The sequence below is a fragment of the Choloepus didactylus genome, chromosome 18 (genome assembly GCF_015220235.1).
Source record: "Choloepus didactylus isolate mChoDid1 chromosome 18, mChoDid1.pri, whole genome shotgun sequence".
NCBI classification, from domain to species: Eukaryota; Metazoa; Chordata; class Mammalia; order Pilosa; family Megalonychidae; genus Choloepus; species Choloepus didactylus.
This window is the reverse complement of record NC_051324.1, coordinates 63,856,519-63,874,030: the sequence shown is the minus strand read 5'-3', so window position 1 is coordinate 63,874,030 and position 17,512 is coordinate 63,856,519. Positions and strand designations below refer to the sequence as shown.

The window sequence follows — 17,512 nt, the reverse complement described above, 5'->3', positions numbered from 1 at the left end:
TCTATAAAAAGCATTCATCTGGTTTCTGACCTATAGTGCATGGACAGGAAAAGTAAGGTCAGGGTGATGCTTAGTTTTGAGCTGATTTATGGATTTTAGCCCCTAACTTCAGTGACTCTAAACAGTTTCTCTTTGTAGATGAGTATGGAAATACTGTTACACAAAACAGCCTCTGGCCACTTCCTTGTCATATGATTGCTGATATGATTGCTCCTTCAGTTACTAGCAAAGGAAGGAGTTGACCAGTTCATCTATGGGGCTGGACTTAAGGCAGCAAAGACATTCTGGAATGGCTACTGCCAATCTTTTTTTTTTTTTTTTTTTTTTAATTAATGAAGCCGTTCTTGTTCCTGGAAGCTTTCACAGCTCAGTGGAAGAAATAAAGAATTGCCATACCCATGGTGATTCCTAGGAATAGGACATGAATATCTAAGCCAACGATAGAGTGATGTGGGTATTGGGGGGAAATTTCCTAAATGGAAGTAATAGATGACTGAGCATAGTGTTGCTGATTCAAAGGAATACTGGGAATGAATGGCATTCTGTCTGGGAAAATGATACCTGTAGAAGCTATTGTCATTCTTGGTTGGTAGTCATTGACAGGAATGGGAGCTAACTGGGGGTTCAGATTATCTCTGCTATTAAAAGACCAGAAGAGTCTAGGGTAAAAGCCTCCCTGATCTTTACCATTAGCTTTGACACCTCACCTTTATTTCTTTAGAAGGAGAAGCAGGGTACTTTCCTGAGTTATGAAGTTATAATGAAGTTACAGTTTTTGAGGCAGAGAACATGGTGGGCACACCATCTTCTATATTGAGAGTGACACATTCTAAGCTAGTATGATGTGTGTTTGTGTGTGTTATGGGGCCACTGCACTCACCAGGAGAGGGAGGACAGGACTCTCCAAAAGAGAAATACTTAACCTTTGAAACACCATAGTTACATCTCTCCTCTGTGTAGCTCCTGGATATTTTTCTTCTTTATTCAGTGTGTGCCATGATGTTCCAGGATTTGTATCTTATATATTTATTGATTTGTTACTTTTCCTCTTTCCATAGAAATTGTCAGAAAATGAAACGTTTGCCTAGATTATAGTACCCATTTGAGTCAGCTTACATATAAACATAGCATCTGTCAGTGCTTTTAATTTTCTGTGAAGTAACTTATATCTTAAAAGATACTTTACTGACTTATTTTATTTCTAATTTATATGTGTGTATAACAATATATATTATATAGCTTGTATATAAACTGTGTGTGTGTGTATATACTGTGCCACTTTTTTTCCTTCTCAGATAATTATACTCATGGTCTTGCCTTGGGTTTCTTGCTGCTTCCTTTGTCAATGTATTCAACATGCCTGTGAATAGCCTTTAGATGAATTCCTTTTTCTCCATTTATATAGTTTAATTCTCTTGAGAATTCCTAAGAATGGGTATAGGAAATACCCCCAAATATTTGTTTGCGTCCTAAATCTAACTGGTAGTGTAACAAATAAATGAAAGTTTGTTTTTATATACTTTTCTTGTTCTACCATTGACTATAAGAAAGAAGTTATTTAACCTGCTATAGACTATAGTATATTTAAAATCTGCCTTTAAATTTATTGCCTTACTTCATAATTGCAGAAGTATTTTGAATTATCTTGCATAGCTGAACAGAAATAAAAATCACATTTGAATCTTCTCCTTCTTTCCTGAACTAGATTTGTCATTTGACATATACGAGGGTCAGATTACTGCATTACTTGGCCACAGTGGAACAGGAAAGAGTACATTGATGAATATTCTTTGTGGACTATGCCCACCTTCTGAAGGTGAGAGCTTTCTGGCTTATAAAAAAACATGCCAACTCTTTGTTTTATTAGTATTTTTAATTAAGGTATCACAATGTAATTATTTATCCGTTAAATGTATACTGAATGATTTTTGTCAGTGATTTGGGACCAACTTCTGTGTATATAAAGATGTTTTCTCTTTATAGATTAACACATAATTGGTTGTTTTTCAATAGAAAATAAAAGTGATTAATCATGTTTAATAAGTACAAGAATCTAATTTTACATGTATTTTCATATGTTCTCTCTCTGTATGTATATGTTTTTATTTTTCATTTCCAAGGAAGGATAAATCAGTAAATAATTTGAAATTAAATGAGATCTATAGACTTTTAGGTTGAAAAAATAGATACAGATTTCCAAAGATGCCACAGTGGTTCAAAAGGGAAAGAATTATAAATGTGAATACCATCTTCTAAAATAAAATTTTAAGAGCAGTACTTCAAAAGTATAATTTTGATATGTGATTTTCCTATAGATAAGAATTCAATATGGCAACTCCATATTTCCATAATAAACAAGTAGGGTGGCAGTATAATGAATAGTTGACTTTTAAAATGGGCTGAATTTCCATGTACTGTATCTGCATTTCAACCTTTTAAATGTAGCTCAATTAGTTTGATTTTGTTTTTTATCCCTAATTGTGTCACCCTTTGAAGGTAATAATAATATCCTACATTTTGATAAGAATTAATGATTTTGTAATGATTCTCCATACATTAGTATATTGATTTAATAGTTCTTAAATCAATTGGGATATACTAGTATTCCATTTATAAAAGAGAAAAGCTGGAATTCAGAGGATTAAGAAATTAGTCCAAGATCACACAGTTTATTAGGGGAAAATGTGTAGTTCCTTGTTCTCTTCACTATTTTATAATGCCTGGAGAGGAAGGAAAATTTTTATTGGAGTATAAGTGAAAATAATGATAATTATATTTAGTGTTAAGCTTCTAGTTCCTTGCTTTTTCCACTATGTAATATGACCTGGAAATGAAGGAAAATGAGATTGGAATATAAGTACAAACAAATCAACAGTAGTATAGAGATGAGGTTGTGCCATATCTTCCAAATTTATGTTAATTCTTGCCTTATATGTCTGTTACAACCAAATAGCTAAATTATTAGGATCTAAGTTAACACATACACACTTTTTAATGCTTACTATATTTAATATGAATTTAAATATATATTTTGCTTTTTAGGATTTGCATCTATATATGGACACAGAGTTTCAGAAATAGATGAAATGTTTGAAGCAAGAAAAATGATTGGCATTTGTCCACAGTTAGATATACACTTCGATGTTTTGACAGTAGAAGAAAATTTATCAATTTTGGCCTCAATCAAAGGAATACCAGCCAACAATATAATACAAGAAGTATGTTATTCATATAGGAATCTTGACTTTTATTCTCTATAAATTAATTACCTTTTGTAATAACATGTGTAATAAAAATATACTTGAAAAATCTAAATATAAAACCTGTTCAAAACCAGTAAACAAGAAAGTCATTATAAAAAATTAGAATTTGGAGTAAATTTTAGCACACATAAAATAGTCCTTGTTTCATCTGAAGGATACTGATCTCTCAAAATAGGTGTTTCCTTCCTTCCCTCTCTCCTCCCCTTCCCTCCTTCTCTCCCTCCCTTCCTCCCTTCCTTCCTTCCTTGTTTCCTTCTTCCTTTCCTTCCATTTTATCCCTTTCTCCCATTCATGACACACAGAACCTTGACCCTGTTATTATCCCTTCCCCACTACCCGGGAAGGGACAAAAGTAAAACAGACTTTCCCCTCAAGATACATGTTATCTGTTATTTTCAAAATTATATATGAATATGTGAAAATAAAATTCCATAGTCGAAGAATATTTTCAAGTTGGTATTAAAATTGGAACATTTAAAAACTAACATTGATAATTATGTAAATAGTGTGACTTTTAAAATAACATTATTCACCCTTTACTTTTACAGGTACAGAAAGTTTTGCTGGATTTAGACATGCAGGCCATCAAAGATAACCAAGCTAAAAAGTTAAGTGGTGGTCAAAAAAGAAAACTGTCTTTAGGAATTGCTGTTCTTGGCAATCCTAAGGTAAGTAATGTTAGTTTTAACTGATGGGGTAATATTAAATTATGTTGACTTAAAAAAAGCAAGTTGTGGAAAGATATGTATGATACATATATGTAAATTTTTTAAAAATACCTAAAATACTGTATATCAGTGTGAATGAAATCATAGAAAAAAGTTTTAAAACTGAAATCAGAAAGACATACAACATCTTTATGATAGTAGTTACTTCTAGGAATGGAAATGGAAAGGAGGGACTTGAGTTATATCTGAAATGTTTTGTTTCTTCTAAACACGATCTGAAGAAAATGGGGCCAAAAGTTACACTTGTTAAATTTGAATGGTGGCTATAACAGTATAGTTCTATTATTCTCTATACTTTTCTATATACCTGAAATATTTCATAATAAAAAACAGAACAAAATCAAAGGAAAGTTCAGTTTATCATTTTCCTGCTGCTTTGATTTTACATGTGTTTCTTTTGTGATGTTCTCTGTCCTAGAAACAGAACCAGCTGATGTACTGCTTTGTACAGTGCTGGAAAACTGCCAGGCCTGTGCTGGCAGCTGGGAGCCTTATTGATCTCCACTATCCCACCACATTGCCCTTGCTGCTGCAGCTTGGGGATGACTGGATTCTGGCTTTATGTTAATCTTCCTCCCAAATTGCTTCCCTTGAACTAATATAGGAATACTTCTTTAACAAGCAGTTGTTCCGTCTACAGAATTTAATTGCTGCGATAATAGCAATATACTTGATTTCTGTTTTTTAGTTTATTTGTCTAGTTGTTATTACATTTAGGTCATACATAACAAAAATTAGTCTTTTAAAATTAACCTAGGAAAGTATTCACGTACCAAACTGATCATTTTTAAAATTTATGCTAACTCAAAGATGAGTGAAAATCTCGGATCTAATATATTTCTCATTGGAAATAAGATTTTTGGTATCCGTATGTTTTATATATTTTAATTTTTCTGAGGATTCCCTGCCCCTCTGCACCCTTTTCACATAGATACTATTGCTAGATGAACCAACAGCTGGAATGGACCCCTGTTCTCGTCATATTGTTTGGAATCTTCTAAAATTCAGAAAATCCAATCGAGTGACAGTGATTAGTACTCATTTCATGGATGAAGCTGACATCCTTGCTGGTGAGGTGTTTGCTTTATTTTGGAAGTTTAAGGTCCTGGAGGCCAAAAAGGAAATGGACATAGAGATGCTAAATCCTGAGAAATAGAGAAGCTCTTATTTAATGGTGTATGTTCTTCACAAAAAAGATTTAAAGAATTTTTAAAGTATATATTTTTGTGTTGGGGGTCCCCCAAGACCTCCCTAATTTCAGAGATTTGCTTGGAGGACTCATAGGACTCAGCATATAGTCATACTCACATCTATGATTTATGACAGTGGAAGGATACAAAGCAAAATCAGTAAAGGGAAAAAGCATATGAGGTGAAGTCTGGAGGAAATCAGATGCAAGCTTCCAAGAGTCCTTTCCCAGTGGAGTCACACAGTATGCACTTAATTTCTCCAGCATTGAATCATGACAATATGTTTGAAATGTTGTCTACCAGTGAAGTTCCTTAGAGACTCAGCTCCCAAAGGTTTTATTGGGTGCTGGTCGTATAGACACAATGTCTACCATGTGTCAAGATTCTAGAATCCCAGAAGGAAAGCAGGTATTTATTATAAACCATGTTGTTTATATGGTGTAGGCATGAGCCACTCTTATCAGGAAATGGTGGGATCCTTCCTGAAATCCAAGTTCCCAGGCACTAGCAAAGGGCTGACCTTGCAAGCAAAACAAGGAGGCACATTCTGAGGATAATAGTCTCAGGACTACTAAGTTAACTCTTTTCTGCTCAATTTTGTACACAGACACACATACAAAGAACACAGGTTTAAGTCAACACATGATTTCTAATAGCTATGGCAAGATCCGAGAGTTTGAAATTCTAGAGCAACTTTTTACTGCTTATAATATAATCTAATAAATTGGGCAAGTCATTCATCTCTTCAGCAGTATCTTTGTTTTTAAGAAAAACACAACAAACTAATATTTTGTTTTTTTTTTGTCTTTCTGTTGCTTTTTTGTTGTTTTTACATTTGGTTATAAAGGAAATTATGAAAGCCCTTGCATTAGTAAGTCTTTTAGGAAGAGTCACAGATATTTGGAGCAGTGTAAGGAAAGCAGACCCTAGAATCAGATTTCCTGGGTGCAAATGCTGGCTTTGTCACTTAATAGCCACGTGGATCATGAGAAAGCAATGTATTTTCTTATTTTCTCAGCATCCTCATCTAAAAAACGGGTGATGATATTTTTGTATCTTCCTCATAGGTTTGTTGGGATGATTTAAAGATGTAACACATGAGTGTCTCTCATATGTTATCCGTAAAATATACATGCCAATTATTAATGCTGTTATTAATTTAAAAATTGAAATGTAAATCTCTGTTTGCAGATAGGAAAGCTGTCATATCACAAGGAATGTTGAAATGTGTTGGGTCATCAATTTTTCTCAAAAGTAAATGGGGAATTGGCTACCGCCTGAGGTATCATTCATTCTTTATTATACTCTTGATCTGTTGTTATATTTAGGGTTTGTCTTAGTGTTTTGACCGTCTTTATGATGCTAAATCTAATTTAAAGCATTCAGAAATTACTTTCTTTGTTGTTCTTTACTGAGTAATCATAAAAAAATCATGACTTGTGATTTTCTCTAGTATGTACATAGACAGATATTGTGCCACAGAATCTCTTTCTTCACTGGTTAAACAACATATTCCTGGAGCTACTTTATTACAACAGAATGACCAACAACTTGTGTATAGCTTGCCTTTCAAGGACATGAACAAATTTTCAGGTATTACATCCTATGAGTTTCTTGGTTGTTGAACTAGGATCTTGCATTGGTAATATTTTATTGATTTACTCTTTGATTAATTTTCTGTGTAATATTTTCATGCTCCCAGGTGACCAGAGTTAATACCCCATTTCTGATTTTGCTTTTGAAAACCATAAATATTGCAAGCTAATGTGTTTCTTTTTTTGCAGATGACTTGCAAAAAACTGTAACTAATATGCTATCTTAAATTATGCTGGTGAAAATGTAAGAAAAACTTAAAAACAATTGTGTACACTTTGTTGCAAAGAAAAAAATAAATTGTTCCAAGTTTGCTTCTAGACCTCCTGGGAATAAGACACACACACACACACACACACACACACACACACACACACACACACACACACACAGACACACAGACACACAGACACACACGTATATACAATGTGTTCTATATGTTCTCAAGTTATTTTCTAGTTTCATGATTCCTTAATGAATTATATGGTAAAACCTTGAGAAGCAATATTTTTCTACTTTATAATGAAGATTTCAAACTAAGTCTCCTTCATCTGTTTAGGAATCATTTAATTGCCAAAGGGATATTACTCATGAGGCTGCGTATAGAATTCCCATAGTATTATCGTACTATCATAAAATTATCATAGTATCAATATAGGTAAAATTTTCTGTATTAGGTTAATAGATTTCTTTTGGAAAAAAAAGAAAAATCATTAATCAACTGGATTGAAAATATATGCCAACTTAATGTATCCTGTTTATCTTTCCATCCACCTGCTTATTTACCCCTGTTCTTTAATTTAATAGCACTTATATAGCATTTATTATGTGCCAGCTGCTGGTCTGTGCCTACAATTAGTTTATTTTGTCATCTCAGCATTTCAACAAATATGCAAGATAAATACTGTTATTGTTTCCATTTTATAAATGAGGAAACCAAGCCATGGAAAAATTACACAACGTACCCAAGGTAACACTGGTAGCAAGTAGTGGAGCTGAGTTTTGAACTCAGCCAGAATGATTCCAGAACTCTAGAACTTATGGTCTTTACCACCACAGTTTGTTGCCACTCACATGTCTTTGATAAATTGTCACTGATTTTTCAAAGAATGTCTGGGAACTTCCTGGGAGTGGTCCCAGAACCTTTCAAGAGTTCTTAAGTTCAACACTTTTACATAATAATACAAAGATGTTATTTGCCTTTTTGACCCTCAGTCTCTTAGAAGTATATAGTGGAATTCTCCAGGAATTACAATCACAACAGATTGAATGCAGAAGGAAATTTTGGAATTCATGTCCTCTCTTAAGACAGACATTAAAGATATTTGCAAAAATATGAAACAGTGCCCTCTTCTTATTGAAATTTTTTGTTTGGAAAAATATAGTTTTTTTTTCAATAAAATACTTATGTTAACATATAATAGGTTTATTTTTGTTATTTTTAAATGAATGATTTCTGTTTTCTCTGGTATATTTTTCTGTTTCAATTTTTAATATAGTATCATAGTCACAGTTTTAATTTCAAATACTGTCAAATATTCCTTAGTCTTAATTTATAATATAGTAAATATCCAGTAGATACATCCCCATAAACAGAAGTTCTTTTGAGTCCTTAGCAATTTTTAAGTGTTAAAGGGATCTGAGACCAAAATATTTAAAATTGCTATGAATCGGATTTAATTTAGATTGTACTATTTTAAAATAATTCATGATAATATCCTTAGCTATACAATATTCTTTTTTATTTTTTTCTTTTAGGCTTGTTTTCTGCTCTAGACACTCATTCTAATTTGGGTGTTATTTCTTATGGTGTTTCCATGACGACTTTGGAAGATGTATTCTTAAAGCTAGAAGTTGAAGCAGAACTTGACCAAGCAGGTAAAAAACAAATTAATAAACTATTTATTGAATGGACCAGACAGAAATAATTATATAAGCATGTGTGCCTGTTTGAATGTATTGTGTCCCCCAAATGCCATTATCTTTGTGGTCTTGTGTGGGGCAGACCCTTGGGTGCTGGTTGGATTTGCTTGGAGTGTGCCCCACCCAGCTGTCGGTGATAATTTTGATGAGATGTTCCCATGGAGGCGTGGCCCCACCCATTCGGGGTGGGCCTTGATCGGTGGAGCTATATAAATGAGCTGACTCAAAGAGGAAAGAGAGTGCAGCTGGGAGTGATGTTTTGAAGAGGAGCAAGCTTGCTAGAGAGGAACGTCCTGGGAGAAAGCCGTTTTGAGGCCGGAGCTTTGGAGCAGATGCCAGCTGCCTTCCTAGCTAACAGAGGTTTTCTGGAGGCCATTGGCCATCCTCCGGTGAGGGTACCCGATTGCTGATGTGTTACCTTGGATGCTTTGTGGCCTTAAGACTGTAATTGTGTAGCGAAATAAACCCCCGTTTTATAAAAGCCTATCCATCTCTGGTGTTTTGCATTCTGCAGCATTAGCAAACTAGGACAGCATGTGAACAGTATGTTATTTTAGGGAAGGAAACCAATACAGGCATGATTTTTCTTAACTATATTTGAGGTGCTTTTTAGACATCCAAGTGGAAATGATGTGGGGAGTTGGGTTAACATATTTGGAGCTAAGTGAAGATGTTAGGACTAAACAGAATTTTGGAGTTACTCACACATAGATGATGCCATGGGATTGGATAAAGTCACTTAGGTAGAGAATAGAGATAAGAGAAGAATAGAGGGACAAGCCCTGAGATTGAGCAGAGGAGAAAGAGCCAAAAAGGAGTGACTGAGAAGGAGCAATTATTGCTCTTTCTCTATGAAAGAATGGAGATGCAATAGCCAAGACAAAATGTTGTTTCAGGAAAGAAGTGATGAATTAGTGTTGATTGCTGTGAAAAATAAGAGGAAGATGGAAAACATAGACGATAGGGATTTGATGGTGAACTTGACAAGAGCAATTTCTGTGGTGTGGTGAGGATTGAAGCTGAATCTGTATAGGTTGAGGTGAGAGTACAAGTTGAGGAAGCTTTTCCTGTCATTGAAGGATAGCAAGATGGTTGTGGTGGTGAGTCAAGAGAGTTGAAGGAAACTAGGGTGTCAGAGTGTATATTGGTTAAAAGAGTTAAGGTGCCTCAGATACACATTTTATATGAATGCTGAGTGGGTGAGGATTAAAACTGCAAAGCCTAAGTCAAGACTGAAGTTGCAATATGTTATAGAATAAACTTCTGTCATACAAAACTAAATCTGAAGCTTTGTAAAAAAAAAAATATATATATATATATATCAATTTTATTATTCATACTTTTTTGGTAGTCAGATTTTAAAAGATTGGTATTGTGCAGGAACAACAATTTTTCAGCATTGCCAACTGCAAAATTGCTCATGTGGTTACACATTGATGATACCAAACACTCACTTTCAAATGCAGTCAGTGGAGAAGCAATGTATTTTTGGGTCCTTCATTTTTCTCCTGTTATTATGTCTTGATCAAAACATATTTATCCAAAATATATATTGTATGTGATTTTGTTGTTGTTCCTTCTTTTGAAAATTTGGAATTAGGAGGTTAGCATTCTGCTTTTAATTCATCCTCACAAATTGTGGAAGAGTAGTATATAAAACATTTAATTGAAAGACTTATGGCCTTAATGGAATTAAATAACCAAAAATTAAATGCAGTCCCCAAAGATTATTCTGTTTAACATTATGAGTACTGGTATACCAAACTATTATATAGGAATTAATGTTATGAGATAATCTAATTTCAATTATTTTGTTTGTGTTTAAGAAGATGAATATTAGCCCCAAAGCTATAATGTTCTCCCTAAAGTTATTTAATTAGTACATTCTTTAATATTTGAATTAACTGTCAGTATCTTTCCCCATTTACTTAATGGCTTTAAAGTTCTTAATATCTGTTTTTGAAGTTTTAAAAATGATCAATCATCAATTGTTGTAGCATTTTACTCTTGCTATAATAAATAAACATTTATGCTTCTATAGACTGGCAGAATTTCAACGTAAGATAAGTATACAAATTTTCACTCAAAATACATTTAGAATGTTTAACTATCATTGAAAATGAATATTCAGTATCAGCAATAAATGTGAATGACACCCTTATTTTCATCACTGAGTTTATGCCTCCTAAATTTTACGGAAATTACCTGTATGATCACATGATCATTTATCATGCGCAACTTCAGGATGCCAAAAATGATGTTAAAATAGGCCTTTAGCTATTAAGCCTTCCAAACACTGAAGATGACGTTGAAGGGCAGATTGACTGTATCTAATGCTAAATTTAATACTGAAGTTAAGCCAGGAGAAGGCTCTCAAACATGGTGGGAAGAAAAATCACGTTCGTGATAAGGACATGATGTCAGGTTGCAGTCAGAGAAGGAATGATCATATAAAAATTTTGGATATCATACATTTGCAAAGATAAGATCTTAAAAGTGACCATGTATCCAGTTTGTTGAAATTAAGTGGAGATAAAGATGTGGGAATAGAGGAGATGGAGGAAGTTAGAGAAGTTAGGATGTAGAATCTTTATCAATGAATATGTTTGGAATATCTAGGATATTAGAAGGGAATTAAGTTAAAAGGCTGTTGTGTGGTGGTAAAGATTTCTGAATTATATGAAGTAGTTTCTAAAAATGTTTGGTGGGTGGGGACAGAGACGAAAAGGATGTGCTCTATCTAGGCATTATTGGCTTTGTATTATAATACCTTTAAGTCCACCATGCAAAATAAATTTAGTGCTAACTTTTGTTTACTTTCAGTTGGACTGTTTTTAATTGTTTTATTTTTCAAAGTTTGCCATATATCAAATTATGTGGAAGGTAAATTGGTCCTTGCTGAATACCATGATTGTGACATATATTATTTTGGCATCTATTTTTAGTTTGTTTCAGGGACTGTATTGGGGGAGTTAGAGCTTTTCATTTCCCTGTGTCTCGAAAATTTACATGCTTTAGAAGGGTTTTCATCTTTTTAAGGAATATGCCATAATTTTCTATCTTTTCTTTTTTTTTTTTTTTTTTTTGGTCTAATAGATTATAGTGTATTTACTCAGCAGCCCCCAGAGGAGGAAAAGGATTCAAAACCTTTTGATGACATGGAACAGAGCTTACTTATTCTCTCTGAAACCAAGGCTTCTCTGCTGAGTACTATGAGCCTCTGGAAACAGCAGGTTTATACAATAGCAAAGTTTCATTTTCTTAACTTGAAACATGAAAGTAAATCAGTGAGATCAGTGTAAGTATAATCACTCTTTTGCCTGATGAGTTTTTTTTTAAGGTTACAAATTTGAGTTGCCATCTCAGTTTTTCAAATGTAGACAGTATGTAAATAATCTGTATAGTTTTGAAGGATTGAAAATGTAATTTCACAATACCAGAGAAGAAAATACAGTAATTTCATCAAATACTTTTAGAACTGTACTCTTTTTTTATAACTAGCATTTATTGTTTCTTCTATAAAATGAGGGAGTGACAGATGATAGTCTCTAATTGTAAATTTTTTAATTGCTAGTATTTTATCTTAAACTTTATTTTGCATGTATATTTTTCATATTTTTGCATCTATTAGTTAATTTGTATGATCACCTTCTGTAAACAGCAGGAAGAATGATATTTATTCCTTAGACTCTTACTCTTTTTTTTAACTAGCATTTATTATTTCTTCTATAAAATGAGGAAGTTACAGATAATAGCCTCTAATTGTAAAAATTTTAATTGCTATTTTATCTTAAATTTTATTTTGCATTTATATTTTTCATATTTTTGCATTTATTAGTTAATTCGTATGACCACCTTCTGTGAACAGCAGGATGAATGAAATTTATCCCTATTTTTAAGATGAAGAAACTGAAATACAAGGATAACTTTATAATTGGTAGAACTGGGATCAAAGTGACATGTTTTCAACTTAGCTTTCTTTAGCTTTTCTCAGAAGATTTGTAATAGATTTATATACTATTGTGCCTTGAGCTGTATTAATTTTTTTTTCTTTCAGGTTGCTTCTGCTTTTCATTTTTATTGTAGTTCAGATTTTTATGTTTTTGGTCCATCACTCTTTTAAAAATGCTGTGGTTCCCATCAAACTTGTTCCTGACTTATATTTCCTAAAGCCTGGAGATAAACCACATAAATACAAAACAAGTCTGCTTCTTCACAATTCTACTGGTGAGAATGTGTGAAGGTCTGTGAATGTGTGTTGGTTGGGACATGGGATGAGGGGTGGAGATGAGTCAGAGGATTGAATTTTAGAAATATTTTTAAGGTAAAGGCATGGTCTGCATGAAATCTAAATTTAACGAAACACTTTATTAATGCTGAGTTAATATATTATAGAAATTAAATTTTGGTTTGAGTATAAATGACAGTTTTTAAAAATATTCTGATTGTTTCTGCTTATAATCAGTATTTTAGCAGCCTAGTTATTCTCAACAGGGTTTTATCTCAAAGTTCATGATGAGCAAAATAAATTTCAAAAGTTGAACAAACCCTCTCGAGAATTATAACGTGTAACCTTTATACTGTTATATATGCTACATAGAAATGTTGAACAACCCTTGTTTAAACAATCCTTTAAGGACTATATGAAGAATTAGTTGGAATTAAGAAAAATAAACTATGTGTATTTATATAATTAATAATTAAGAAAAATCAACCCTATATATGATTAAAAACATTACATTTCTAGTTGATAGTTTCTAATTGGTATTGATTATTCTTACTACATAATTATCAAATATGAAAAAAGTATTTTTAAAAGTATATGACCTTGAGCAAGGCTTAGAACAAATCTGACATAGAATTCTGATCTTCAGAATATTAAAAGTTGGTTGTGATGATGAAAGTACAAATATGATACTGTGAGCCATTGATTGTGTACTTTGGATGGATTATATGGTGTGTGAATATATGTCAGTAAAATTGCATAAAAATATTAAAACCTAATACAAAATTTTATTCATGCATAATTAGTTGTACCTGCGTAAATAGTTTGCAAACCCAGGGTTTTTGAAGAGAAAATCAAAGTTAACTAACTCCGACAAATTTACAGCAAAACAAAAGCAACTTCATTTGCTATCTTCCTGAAATATGTTGGGAAGTTGCATTTCATATAACCCTATCTATAGTCTCAACCTCCTTGGCATTTACCATACATTCCACCTATATTCTGGTATCTTCCCTTTTTGTTCCAGTGTTATTTGAAGAGTTTTGCCCAGTATTAAAATAATGATCACAGTGAGGGATTGTTATAAATTACTATTAAAATCATCACTGTTAAAATTTGGCTCTTAGTATAGTATGTAACCTTCACTGTTGCAGGGGAAGAATGCATTTAGTAATAGAAAACTGCTCTTGAATAGAAAATACTATATTTTGCTATTTTTTTCTTTAGTTAGACTTCTTGTTTCAGTTTTAACTTACATTATATGTTACTAATATACAGTACTACATGAAGCCTTATACTCTGATATGTGACATTTTTTATGTGTGTTTTGGGGAATTATACATGTATCTCAAATCTCTGTGCTCTGAGTTCCCCCTCAACGATATGCAGAAATTCTAATATTTCCAGTTTTGTCTCTTCCATTATTTTTTAGTATTACTATAATCACTTACATATATATCCAATATTTCTATAGGCCGTGTTGCTGGTTCAAAATAGAGCCACTTTTTGTTTGGGAGTAACTGGCCTTTCTGTGTGTATATTGGGGGGTATCTTACCCTCCCTGCAGAGCTTTTTGTATCACAGGTGATACAGTTCCTTCAGTTATAATATAGCTTTCTTTTCAGAGTACGGTCACTCAGGCAGATGGAGATTAGAGATCAGTTGAGGCACTAGATTTGGGAGTGGTAAAGCATAGTGTACTCTGTACCTAAAAGGACCATCCTCTGTGACACTCAAGTTTGGTTATGATTCTGATCCACCCTGCCTTACCACTTAGTAATAATGTTTTGCTTTGTTTGGTTTTGATTTCTTTCAGTCACATTTGTCCCTTCCTTTTGTGATGATGGCGATGGAGAAATTGCCTTCATTTAGCAGACATGTTGGTATAGATTTCAACCCCATACATGATTCAGAATCTTTTCCTTTGCTCAGGAAATTTAGAGACTGTAGATCCCTTAGGTGATGTTCTTCAGCATCTTTAACACCATCAACAAAGATCTTTTTCACAGTGAAATGGGCATCTGCTCTTTGAGAGTCTTCTCTTGAGGCAGGCCTCTTTGGTTCCTCAACTCTTCCATCTACCTTTTGTGGCCTGACATTCATGGCTGCATCTGCCTCCTTCCCAGTGGCATAGTTGACAAAGCCAAAGCCTCTGGAGTTCTTGGTGTTTGGATCTCTCATTACCACACAGTCCGTAAGTGTTCTCCATTGTTCAGAATGGCTCCTGAGACTCTCATCGGTTATTTTCAAAGCTCAACCCTCCAATGAAGAGCTTCAGCAGCTGTCTGGGCTCTTTAGGAGTCTCTGACTTAGACATGATTGATGGCAGTGGGAGGAAAGACTTGAAAGGTCACATAGATTTTTATTCTTGCTATTTTACCAAATTTTATGTGAGTATTATATAAGTAAACTTTTAATGTTAGTAATAGTAGTAGCAGCAGCTAAAATTTGATTGCTGTGTGTAAGGTTCTGTTCCAAGCCCTGTGCATATATTGAATCAGTTTAGTCCTCATGACTACCCTCTGAAGTCAATAACATTTATTTTACCCAATTTACAAAAGAGGAAACAGAGGTCCAGAGCATCTAAGTAACTTATTGGAAGGACAGATAGTGAGAGTAGTTCAACTGGAATTTGAATCCAGCCTGGCCAGTTCTGTAACCAGTGTTCTTAATATCTAACATCTAATAAAGATAATATATTTCTCTAAACAAAGAGTAACCTTTCCAGTGTTATTAAAAACCTATGTCTGTTTCTCATTTAAACTGATTATTTGCTTGTTTTCTCATTCCAGACTCAGATATCAGTGATTTTGTTAGCTTTTTCATGAACCGAAACATATTGGTGATGATGTTTAATGACAGTGACTATGTATCTGCTGCTCCCCATAGTGCAGCTTTAAATGTGATGCCTTCAGAAAAGGTAAGAGTAACATATTTTCAGGAATACCCACTTGAGAGTTACAAAAAGACTAAAATTTTTCATCTAAAATTAATTGATTGCTGATATGGCCTCATTAGTTGGAAATTAGAATTTATTTTTGGAAATAGCTAGCAGTGTATATTTATGATATATTTTTTGTCCTGGTAAGTGATCAATATGTAAAGCTAAAGGAATTTAATTTTATTTTAAGATTATACTTTTGTCTAAAATACATGAACATTCCAAATCAGGTTGTTATTATCTATTATTAAATATTATGTCTAAGATTTGTTTCACCAGCTTTTAATACTGTTGGTGAGAATTAGCTTAGTTGGTGCAAAAAGCTTTATAGACAGCAATACTATATCCATTTATATTTATATGTGGTATGTAATAAGTCTCTTTATTTTCTTATTGTAGGACTATGTTTTTGCAGCTGTTTTCAACAGTACTATGGTTTATTCTTTACCTGTGTTGATGAATATCATTAGTAACTACTATCTTTATCATTTAAACGTGACTGAAAGCATCCAGATCTGGAATACCCCATTCTTTCACGTAAGCTTAAAAATATGTGTAGATACAGATATACATATATATTACCACAAACATACATACATATATATGTATGTGTGTGTGTGTGTGTATACACATATATATGCATAAAAGCCAATCAGTACTAATAAATGAAATCTGTAAAAATTTGTCTTAGGACATCTAGTCTTCTTTAAACTTGAGTGGTGATGGTTTATGTCTGGGTTTAGGATTCTTTTATTAATCATGGAAGAAAAATAAAGGTAATTTAAAAATGAATACTTGGTCATACTTGGAGGGTTGAAAGAACCTTGAGAAGTTACCCAGACTGTGCCATTTTTCATCTGGGCTTTTGGATTGTCAACTTCAACATATTCATATTCATAATGAATTCATGTTCATTTCATCACTATATTCAATTAATATTAATTCATCATTTTTCTCTCAGTCCTTATGATTTGTTTTTCATATATTGAAAAATAAATGGGCAAATATCTGTAACATTTCCTGTTATTTTATATTGCCATATTTTTTAAAACAGCTTTATATATAATTCACATACCATATAACATATTTAAAATGTACAACTCACTGATTTTAGTGTGTTCATAAAGTTGTACAACCCTCACCACCAACAATTTAAAAATATTTTCATCATACCCCCAAAAACACCTTGTAACTATTAGCAGTCAATACCCATTTCTTTCCCTTCCTCATCTCCCATACCTAGGCAACCACTAATCTACTTTCTGTCTGTGAATTTACCTATTCTATAATAAATGAAATCATTCAATATGTGTTCTCCTTTGTCTAGCTTCTTTCACTTAGCATGCTGTTTTAAAGATTCATACATGTTATAACATGTATCAGGACTTCCTTTCTTGTTATGGTGGATAATATTCCATTGTATAGATACACCACATTTTATTTATCCATTCATCAGTTGAAGGACATTTGGGTTGTTCCAACTTTTTGGCTATTTTGAATAACGCTGCTGTGAACATTCATATACAAGTTTTTGTGTGGAAGTATATTTTCATTTCTCTTGGGTGAATGCCTAGGAATAGAATTGCCTGGGTCATGTAGTAACTATGTTTAATTTTTTGAAGTGATTTCCAAGCTGTTTTCTAAAGTGG

The 17,512-nt window shown here is 33.0% G+C and overlaps 1 protein-coding gene across 4 annotated transcripts in view; it reads left to right on the top strand.

Moving 5' to 3' along the window:
* The window catches only part of ABCA5 (ATP binding cassette subfamily A member 5), a 134,677-nt gene that overhangs the window by 85,952 nt on the left and 31,213 nt on the right, over positions 1–17,512 (top strand). For all 4 annotated transcript variants that reach the window (XM_037808416.1, XM_037808414.1, XM_037808417.1 and 1 more), the window contains 11 exons: positions 1,706–1,816; positions 3,043–3,218; positions 3,812–3,931; positions 4,923–5,061; positions 6,373–6,463; positions 6,635–6,774; positions 8,533–8,652; positions 11,794–11,995; positions 12,755–12,924; positions 15,715–15,842; positions 16,263–16,400. In XM_037808416.1, the coding sequence (XP_037664344.1) occupies positions 1,706–1,816; positions 3,043–3,218; positions 3,812–3,931; positions 4,923–5,061; positions 6,373–6,463; positions 6,635–6,774; positions 8,533–8,652; positions 11,794–11,995; positions 12,755–12,924; positions 15,715–15,842; positions 16,263–16,400 (1,535 nt within the window). The remainder of the gene's footprint in view (positions 1–1,705; positions 1,817–3,042; positions 3,219–3,811; positions 3,932–4,922; positions 5,062–6,372; positions 6,464–6,634; positions 6,775–8,532; positions 8,653–11,793; positions 11,996–12,754; positions 12,925–15,714; positions 15,843–16,262; positions 16,401–17,512) is intronic.